This window comes from Octopus bimaculoides, chromosome 6 (genome assembly GCF_001194135.2).
Source record: "Octopus bimaculoides isolate UCB-OBI-ISO-001 chromosome 6, ASM119413v2, whole genome shotgun sequence".
Taxonomy (NCBI): Eukaryota; Metazoa; Mollusca; class Cephalopoda; order Octopoda; family Octopodidae; genus Octopus; species Octopus bimaculoides.
Genome location: NC_068986.1, coordinates 6,513,431 through 6,524,513, shown reverse-complemented (window position 1 = coordinate 6,524,513; position 11,083 = coordinate 6,513,431). Strand labels below are relative to the sequence as shown.

Here is an 11,083-nt window from a genome sequence, read left to right as displayed (position 1 = left end):
GAGAGAGAGAGAGAGATAGAGAGCGAGAGAGAGAGCGAGAGAGATAGAGAAAGAGTAGGAAACAGCAAAAGTGCAAGAAAGCAGAAGAGAGATGGTGTAGTGCTAGGGTATACTCACAAGTAAAAAGAATATGAACATAAAATCTGGTTAGAAAAATAGAGAGTCGATGTCGGTGGTGGGGAACAGTGATACAGTGAGCACAGCAGTGAGGACAAGAAAGAGGATTGGAAAACAATCATAAAGCATGAAGAGGAAATGTGAAGAAGAGAAACGTGCAATTAGAAGAAGAGTTGTACTTTAACTTCTTAGGGTAGAGTGGGTGAAAAGTGTGTTGTTACGTGTGGGTGGGACACGCTTCAAGCACTCAGTTTTGTGGATAGGCCTTCCCTAGGACCTCATCTATATATATATACACTATATATATATACATACATGTACACACACACACACACTATATATATATACATATATACACACACAAATAGATATATACATATATACACACACAAATAGATATATACATATATATATACATACACACACACACACATATATATATATAACTAATTGACATCAGATGAATAATCTAAAGCTACCAATAAAAAAGATAGTGTCTTTGTACATATATATTACCCTATAGTTTCTACCTTTACTCATGCTATGTCAGGTAAATAGCACTTCATATGTTCTTCAGCTGCTGGAAATCCTATCTTTAATACTTTGGAAGTTTCACTAGCTAATAACACTCATATGCCTACATAATGTATTTGCCAGGACTATTGACTCCTATTTCAATACTAATTAAATCCAACCATAACAAGGAATGTGTCTAGTGCAAATAATGAGCCATTAGTGTAACCAGATCGTCAGGTTTGTTTCCCTACTGATATAATCTACTATAGCATTAGCTCAGTGTTCATTTTCCTCATTCACACCCTTCAGTTGTATAGCTTAGAAAGTATTCAATTTTATTTATTTCCCCCCATTACCCCACGGATGTTGATGACTTGTAGAAATTCTTGCCTTAACACTACTAACACAATTTCATGTACCTTTTCATCTTATTTTTCAAATTTTTCATGTTCTATTTATTGAGTGATCTTAACTAAATCACTTGCCACCTGCCTCGAGACATCTCTACATGTTTATCATAAGAAAAATTGACTGAGGCAATTCAGTGAAAACTAATTTTCTAAATGAATTTAACCCTTTAGCATTTAAACTAGCTTATATCTAACCCAAATATCCTAGCTGTTCTATGTTCAAATTGGTCAGATATAGCCTCACACCTACCCTATAATGTCATTTCAAAAATATACAATTACATCATTGAAATCTCAAAGCTACAAGATAATGCATGACTGATTCAAAACAATGTAGATAAATAAGCATTACATTTTAGAGAGTAAAGAGTAAATAAATTTTATTTTTAATCTTTTTGTACACAATTTCATCACAAATTAGAAACAAAACTCAAAACAGGATCCTTATAGAAATTTATAGCAAGCAGTAATCCATTAGTTCTTGTCATGGGCATGAAACATGAAAGACCAGCAGAGGCTGGAGAGAAATGACGCACACAAGGCCTGCTGGTTATGTAACGATAATTAATCAGCATGGAAAGTAAATTGCACACATTAAAGGCTTCAGCTGATATACATAGGTCGTGAACAAATGTGCTATGTGTTATTAGTTGACGTTACCTATCAAAAGTAATATTTATTTATTTATCTCTTTTATCACTTTTACTTGTTTCAGTTATTTAACTGCGGCCATGCTGGAGCACCGCCTTTAGTCGAGCAAATCGACCCCAGGACTTATTCTTTAGATGCCTAGTACTTATTCTATCGGTCTCTTTTGCCGAACCGCTAAGTTACGGGGGACCTAAACACACCACCATCGGTTGTCAAGCGATGTTGGGGGACAAACACACATACATATATATATATATATCGATGATGATGATGATGACGACAGGCTTCTTTCAGTTTCCGTCAACCAAATCCACTCACAAGGCTTTGGTTGGCCCGAGGCTATAGTAGAAGACACTTACCCAAGGTGCCACGTAGTGGGAATGAACCCGGAACCATGTGGTTGGTAAGCAAGCTACTTACCACACAGCCACTCCTGCGCCTATATTTATTTATTTATTCACAATGATTTGAATTGGTCATGTATCATGTGGTAGCTCTGAGATTTCAATGATGTGATTGATTGTTTTTAGAATAATATTCTAGGGTAAATGTGACTGATGACCAAATCAGGCCAGTTTGATGATAAAACAAGTAAAATATTCTGGTTGAATATGACTAATTTAAATGTTAAAGGGTTAAAAAGAAATGAGGTAGCAAGGTTAGATCTCAGAATGATGGTTGTCCTAGACAAGATGACAAACGATTGAGAGATGTAATATGCTGTCCCCATTTCATGCAAAGAAAGAAAAAAAGTTATGATGATGATGAACATAAATACAGATCCAGCAAGCCTTTTTTTTAACCCATTAAATTTCACTACAACAACAGTGAATTTATAAAGAATTTGGTTCTGATTCCAGATGTCATTGGATACCAATATAGGTATGATGTTAAAGAAATCTGAAATCTATAAAGTTGATTTAGAAGGTTCAATTTTACGCACATCCCCACTTCCTTCAATTAACTAATCTATTTAGAGGTGGTAAATTTTCTTAAAAGAATAGAACCTTATCTATCATAATATTGTCATCCACCTTAGGAGTAGGATGAGGATTCAAATGAAAATTATGAAATAAATGTTACCTTTTCGTAAGCAGACGCAAACCCTTTCCGATTACAGCAATAGGGCATCTGATGTACTAAACCAACTTTGGGAGTGAGAGCACTCACCATATCAAGTAAGGTTTCAGGAGACACTGAAATAGATGAAGATAATAATAATAATAATAATAATAACAATAACAATAATAATAATCCTTTCTACCAAAGAAAGGAGCCTGAAATTTTGTGGGAGAGGACTAGTTGATTACATCGACCCCAGTGTTTCACTGGTACTTAATTTATCAACCCTGAAAGGATGAAAGGCAAAGTCAACCTCAAATGCAATTAAAATTAGAATGAAAGACAATCAAAATGCCACAAAGCATTTTGTCTGGTATGCTAACCATTCTGCCAGCTCACGTTATAATAATAATATTCATTAAACAAAAGAAAACAAAACTATCTGTACATTATAAATGTTAATTCTGATTCAGCTAGCAAGTCTCTTTTACTAGGTCAGCAGCTGTTGACTCAACAACAATAGACACAAGTGGCATAAAAAGTTAGCTAACAGATTGACACTTCAATTACTTTATTAACAAAAGACTTACGTAATGCAATATTCATTACTTTATCACTATCACTGATGTTATTGGTTTAATATTTAAATTTTTTAGAGAAGTTGACACAGAAAACACCACCAAGAGAAGAGAACTGTAAAATATAAACTTACTTCTCATACCGCTGTCATTGATAGCGATAAGATTGTACTTGGCATTGTCATAGGCAGCCACCATATTGTTGATCTTCCCGTTTGGACCCACATTTTTGGAACCTACAATTCAAATTTTGGGGAAAAAAATTAAAAACTACTAAAACTTTTTATCAAAAATTACCTTAATTATTAATTATGATTTTTGGAAACTTTGAATCTAAGTCCAAGAGTAACAATATAAAATCTTTTATCCTTTAATTTGTTTGTCATCCGACTACAGCCATGCTGGGATACTTGGCAAACATGGTTGCTTATCCTATTGACCTTTTTTGATGAATTGTGAAGTTACAGGGACATAAACTCATCAACACCTGTAGTCAAGTGGTGATGGACACACAAACATATGCAACTGGTTTCTTTCAGTTTTCATCTACCAAATCCCACTCACAAGGCTTGTCAGCCTGAGGCTATAGTAGAAGACACTTGCCCAAGGTGTCACGCAGTGGAACTGAACCCGGAACCATGTGGTTGGGAAACAAACTTACCACACAGCCACACTTTAGTCTATTAACTAAATAAACAAATAAATGAAATTTTTTGTATAATTTTATTCAAGTTGTGATTTTGCATTTTTCTAGCGTGCGCGCGCGTGTGTGTGTGTGTATATATGTATGTATGTAAAGAGAACAGCTAAAAAATTTTAATGACAGTATTACACAATATAGTCTAAATCACCATAAAGACTAGCTAAGAAAATTTCATTGAAGGTCTATAACCTAATATATATTAAGTCCCCATAGAGAAACTTCTCAGAAGAAACTAAGAAGCTTTTATTGAAAGTTGAGGAAAACAGCCAATCTGAGTTCCTCCACCCATCCAAAATCAATGCAAAACTAAAATAGACATATTTCACTTTGTTTGGAATGGTGTAAACTTTTGCTGAATTTTTTCAAGAAGAGCTCCAAGTAGTCAATATCTTTTGTACGTCTGATTAAACATATTATGTAACTATTTAATATATCTACTCCTTGAAGAGAGTGTCTACATGATGACTCAACCAGCTAAAAATAGTCAAATCTTGTTCATACCACAAACAATGGAAAGACATAAAGAGCAATGTTAGCGTATATAAAAGGACAGGTTGGTCATGTCTGGAATGCCTTTGATCATAGGTCTGCATGATCAAGACTGACTTGGAGTTAAACAACTTCATAATATCACAAAAAAATCCTCCTGATGATACATTTTGGAGTCTGAATAATTGAGCCAAGTGGGATGGGTTAGCACATGTCAAGGTTACACAGTACTTCTGAGTGGAGTGGAGGGTAACATTGGAATTTAGGTGAAGCAGAGACAGACAGACAGAATAGTTCCAGGTATACAGAGAGAAGACTGCAAGTGAGATATAATGGGAGACTGAGAGGCAGAACTAAAGTACCACCATAGCACTGCACTAATTTACTGTCTAGAGAGAGAGAGAGAGAGAGATGAGAATAGTGAGAGTTCTAAGTAGAATCACTATGCACAAGTCATTAAAAATAACCTCATAAAAGTTTCCAGTTATAGCTATCACAATCAAATATACAATTACGGTGCTATGGATACAGATCAATGTTTTTCAATAAGACCAACAGTATTACATTTATTTTTTACATTTCCCTTTCCCTAAATTAGACTAGTTAATAAAACATCCTATTCGGTTTAATGCAGTCAGTGAAATAATAATAATAATATTACCACCGTTACACTCCAAATCTGCATTTCTTCCTTGTAAACAACTATTAATTCCATTTCCATTTCTACTTGGTTTCTTTTATTTCCCAATCTTCAAAAGACTGTCTGCATTTATTTCTCAATTTCGATAAGTCTGCATCCACAATATCATTACTTGTAGTAGGTACTTAGAGCATCTGATGATTAATAACTACATGAACCTGTTTACAGAATTCATTTTCTTTGTGCCCAGCATCGCCTTTCTGGTACTTGTGCCGGTGACACGTGTAAAGACTTTCGAGCGAGATTGTTGCCAGTGCCGCTGGACTGGCTCTTGTGCAGGTGGCACATAAAATACACCATTCTGAGCGTGGCCGTTGCCAGTAAAGCCTGACTGGCCTTTGTGCCGGTGACATGTAAAAGCACCCACTACACTCTCGGAGTGGTTGGCGTTAGGAAGGGCATCCAGCAGTAGAAACTCTGCCAAATCAGATTGGAGCCTGGTGTTGCCATCTAGTTCACCAGTCCTCAGTCAAATCGTTCAACCCATGCTAGCATGGAAAGCGGACGTTAAACGATGATGATGACAATGTATATTCCACAAACACACACAGGCATGACTCTGTGATTAGAAGTTTGCTTCCCAACCACATGGTTCCAGATTCAGTCCCACTTGGGCAAGTGTCTTCTACTATAGCCTCAGGCTGACCAAAGCCTTGTGAGTGGATTTGGTAAATGGAAACTGAAAGAAACCTATCGTGTGTGTGTGTCCCATCACTGCTTGACAACTGGTGTTGGTGTGTTTACAACTCCGTAACTTAGCAGTTTGGCAAAAGAGACTGATAGAATAAGTACTAAGCTTAAAAACAAGTCCTTGAGTCGATTTGTTCAACTAAAACCTTTCAAGCATGGCCACATTCAAATGACTGAAATGTGTGTGTGTGTGTGTACACATTATAATGAAATTTCTATAAATTTACAATCCTATTTTCAGGTCACAGTTCCACATATACTGTTTTGTGAGTGGAACAGAACCAGGAAGCAGAAACATGTTATAAGTTATGAGTCATTTCAGCATAAAAGGTTTTGTTGATGTAAAAAAAAAAAAAAAAAAAAAAAAAAAAAAATTCATGCAGAAAAAAATACTTAAAGAAAACAATATTGTAACACACTTACATATAAAAAGTCTGCTATCAGCATTTGGATATTTTGCAATGAGGCTTTGAACAATAAAAATGGCTGGATCTTGTTCATTTTGAACACAAAATAAAAGTTCATACTGTAAAAAGAAGAAAAATAATACATCAGGTAATGGTGCAACATCAAAATGTCATGGCATGATGTAGCTTCTAGCTAAAATGCAGCTTACTGGTTTTATTACTATAATCCATTTTTGTAAATTTTACCTACTTGACAGGAAAGGTGTTGATTTCACTTAACGATTTTCAGAAATAAGCAAAATTTTAACAGTTATGTACAAGCAAGTTTTCAGTCCAGACAATAAAACATCTGATTTAAAATAGAAGCAGTTTTTGATGATTTTCTTTTTTAAATTATGGAGAGCAACTTCCAAACAGTATTTTACAATATACATACCAACATGTATGTGTGTGTGTGTGTGTGTGTGTGTGTGCGCATGCGCATGTGTGTGGAAAAGCTAAACACCAAAAATATGTGAATAGAAAAATAAGTTTATCCATATAAAAACAGGTTTACTGTGGAAGTTAACTTTATAATTTTGGTACAAAATTCTAAAACAAAATATTAAAATTTTTTTACAGCTAAAACCTATAAATTCTAATATCTATATGGGCTCTTGTCAAAAATAATTTACCAATAGTTGCTTTGTCTAATTTCAATTAAAAAAACTTTTGGTGCACACAAAAATGAAAATTAACCTTAAAATTAAGGAAAAAAGTTATCAGCCATGAGTAAAGGTTCCAAATCAGCCAGGTTTCATGAAAATTAGCCAAATAAACATTTTACATTCAGTTCCATATATTGTTGTACCAGCAATCAAACACTTCTGGTTATGAAACAAATATGCCAGTTCTTTACTTTAACAATACAGCTACCAATTCCAGAGTAATCTATACTAAGCTTTAATAAAACATCAATTATTATTAATCTCCCAAAAATTATATTTTCCCAATTCACCAAAACAAACATAATACAGTCAAATCAATAATCAATGATGAAATTAAAGACCTAAACAGTAAAGAGAACTTCTAAATATAACATAGCTATCTTAACATATAATCATAAATATATGGGAATATATGTGTGGGTGTGCACACAGCTGTTGCAAAGACTAGTTTTGAATCAATAGTTCCATAAAGTTAATGAAAAGGAGCAAGTAGAAATTATAGTCTATTTAAACATTGTGCTAATAACTGTGTCTACAATAGAGTAAAGAAGTTGAAGGGCTTTGTGAAAAGAGCTGAAAGAGTTTGACAGAAGTTTCAGGACACCATCAGATGCTATTCTTTTACTAGGTTCGATAGGGAAGGAGAGGCCAATAAATGAAAAGAACTGTATGTTTAGAGGTAAGAGTAAACAGCAGCTTTCTATGTGGGAGTCCAACCAGTAGAGTATATGGGTCAAAGAGTACCATAGAGAATTCAGCAAAACATAAAATACCCAGCAGCAGCTTAGCACATTGTGTAACTGTGTGCTGTGTATCAAATAATGTGCTTTGCTCTTTACATATTTAATATAAATTCTGCTTTGAATGGTTCTCATTTTGTAATAATGATTTCTTTCAGGCTATGATTATAATTTATCTGTCAGCAGCACAACTTCTGGTAAATTATTTAAGGAAAGTGGAGATAAAGAATTTGGTAGGTCATAGCTCAGTGGATTGATACGAATATCTGTTGCCTTGGATGTAGAAGTGAAATTAATTTACTGCTTTGAATAATCAAAATAAAACTGGAGAAGTTTTAATTGATTAGCAGGCTTGACAGACCTGTGGACTTGAGGCCACTATATTTTAATAATATAGTGATATACAACAGTAAGATCCATATAGGCCTTTACATTTAGATATCTACATGAATTGGTGAAACATTACCACTATGTGCCCTTTGTTGTCCCTAACCATTTTACATGCATATAGACACATGGGTAATTTTATAGGCATGGCTATATAGTTCAGAAGCTTGTTTACAACCACATTGTTGATTCAATATGCTGAAATATTAATCTACTGTTTAGGTTTTCTCACAGACTTCATAACCAAAGATATATCAATGTGTAATTAACAATATTCAGAAATATAGTAGAAGTTTTGCTATTAGACCTAAAGTGAGTCTAACCACCAGTACCTTAGATATTCCATACCAGTTTGTTTCCAATCAAAACTTTTTTCAGCTAATAGTTACAAAATCTAAAATATTTCAATATACTTATAGCTGTCTCATTTCTAAATAGTGAAGCTTAACAAATGAAACAATAAAATGTCCATCAGCTCAACAAGTTATAAAACTGAATTTTACAGCTATTTGTCTCTTCCAGAGGCTTTCAACATGGTCGATGTTTCATTTGAGACAAATTAGTCTATAACAGAAGAGCATAGTAGGAAATATATGTAAATATATATATATATATAAAAAAGCTAGGAATTTAGTGGTACTCTAAAATACTATCTTGATGTATTTTTAAGTTAGATGAATCTTGTCAATCATTAGAGTCACTAGTGATACTAAAAATTTTCTTATTTATTCAGTGTACCCAGAGAAAATCAACCAAATAGAGCCTCTCTCTCTCTCTCCCCCTAAGACAATATGAGCTCACAGTGTCATATTCATTAACCCTATATTGTTCTTCTACACAGTATCTGGATGTAGATAAGTGGACTTAGGCAGAATAAAAGATAAATGTTAGGATATGAACTGTTGACTCCCAAACTTGATAAAACATCTTTTAGTTCAATGCACCTAGCTAAATTGTCCAATACCCTGTATACCATAAGTACAATAAATAATATTCCCTGCACATGAAAATAATAGTTTAGCATATGTATGTAAATGGGATTATTTTACAAACAAACTTTTTATAATTTGTTTATTACAATTATCTTATAAAAATGCTTTCTGAACAATAAAAATTTGAACCATTTCAACAATCATTAAAGATAAAAATAACAACTACAAACACAAGCTTCAAAGCTATGCTTAAATCAGTATCATTGATGAGTCAACTTTGATCAATTACTGAAGTGACCTAAATTTCAGTTAAAAGGAGATGAAATTCAGTCAAAAACTAAACCTCAACCAAATTTGTTGACTCTATGAAGATTTATTCTAGAACTTATTGTGCAAATATTTATTACTCTATGTTCCTCATTAATTAACACAGCAGAGAAAAAATTGGTTTATCATATTCACATAAGAACAAATCTTGAGGAAAAGGAAACGAGATTTTGAGGGAAAAGCAACAGGATGCATGTGGTCATTTCTATAAAACAAAGGAATTAGATGGTTTAACTACAAAAATACCACAAAATAAATATCAATCAATACCCAGTAAAAGTATGCAAATTACTAAGTTTGTCAATATAATATTACATTCATAGCACAAGCACTGGATAAGTGGCTTGGCATTACATTAAAGTCCTTGCAGACTGATAGTTGTATTACTAGAGCCAACCCAAGAGGAAAAGGAAATATATTTCCTTATTGATTGCTGAGTATTTTACTTTAATAGTTTATGCAAATATCTGTTTACATCTGACTCATACACATAAGGTGTATATATATATATTTTTACACACACACACTAGTGGTTAAAACTTTAGTTTAATACAGTTTTGAATATCTTGAATTCGTATAACCTGCTACAGTACTAACCAAACACTGGACAACGATACACAGAACTAAACATACGAAGTGAACTGAATTCAACTGAACCATTTTCCAGTTACATTCTTTGAGATTGTATTGTCTACATTGGTTCACTATCCAATGTTGTAAGGACTTAAGTAAATAGGTTTCATAACTATGTATCCACAGTAGTGAAAATATATAGTCAGATACTATTCTTAATGTTAATCTTGGTAAGGAGTAGGGACAATGAAAAATGTTAAAGCTGCAATCTACACTAATTATAGAAAAGAATAATATTCTATAAATATATCAAACTAATTAATTTCCTTTGTTCATTTAATGTCTGTTTTCCATGCTAGCATGAGTTTGTGTGTATATATATATATATATATATGCACATGAATACATGTGTATATATACGTATATGTGTGTGTGTGTGTGTGTGTGTGTGTGTGTGTGTGTGTATGTATATATATATATAGATATTGACAAATTCCAATCCCCACATTTTCACACCTTCACACCTACATACGTTAAGATCACCAGCATTCTCTCACACACATGCACCTTCGTTTTGGGATCACTACTATTTTGTTATCTCCCCTTCTTAACTCTCCTGTGCAATCCTTCTGCCCAGCATTCGCCATGATAGATCGTTGACCACTACACATTTTTTTCTCTCCTTATTTCTTTCTGTGTTCCTTTCTGTTGAAGAGCTCAGGCTCAAAACATTAAAGACTTTCTCTATTCCCGAGCGTTATACTAACACATCCATTTGTTGTTTACAATACTTGTCTTCGTTTGTTATTTTTTCATTAATTCTCCCATATATATATAACATACACAATGACTCACTACATAACCTCAACCTCCACGATGACTCAATACATAACCTCCACGTAATAAAACAGCGGCTAACTAGTCCAACAGTATTGCTTTTTCTTGTATTCGTTGCTCCATTCTCCACATAAATATATATATGTTTATACAATACATATATATATATATATATCTAGATATGTATATGTATTCATATACAAACATTTATATATGTGTGTATATATATATATATATATATATATATATATATATAT

The 11,083-nt window shown here is 33.3% G+C and overlaps 1 protein-coding gene across 1 annotated transcript in view; it reads right to left on the bottom strand.

Moving 5' to 3' along the window:
* LOC106867446 (ceramide glucosyltransferase) overlaps positions 1-11,083 on the bottom strand; it is a 105,953-nt gene that overhangs the window by 18,575 nt on the left and 76,295 nt on the right. Inside the window, exons 3-5 of the mRNA XM_052968588.1 lie at positions 6,340-6,442; positions 3,469-3,570; positions 2,778-2,890 (exon numbers count right to left, since the gene is read on the bottom strand). Of these exons, the coding sequence (XP_052824548.1) occupies positions 2,778-2,890; positions 3,469-3,570; positions 6,340-6,442 (318 nt within the window). The remainder of the gene's footprint in view (positions 1-2,777; positions 2,891-3,468; positions 3,571-6,339; positions 6,443-11,083) is intronic.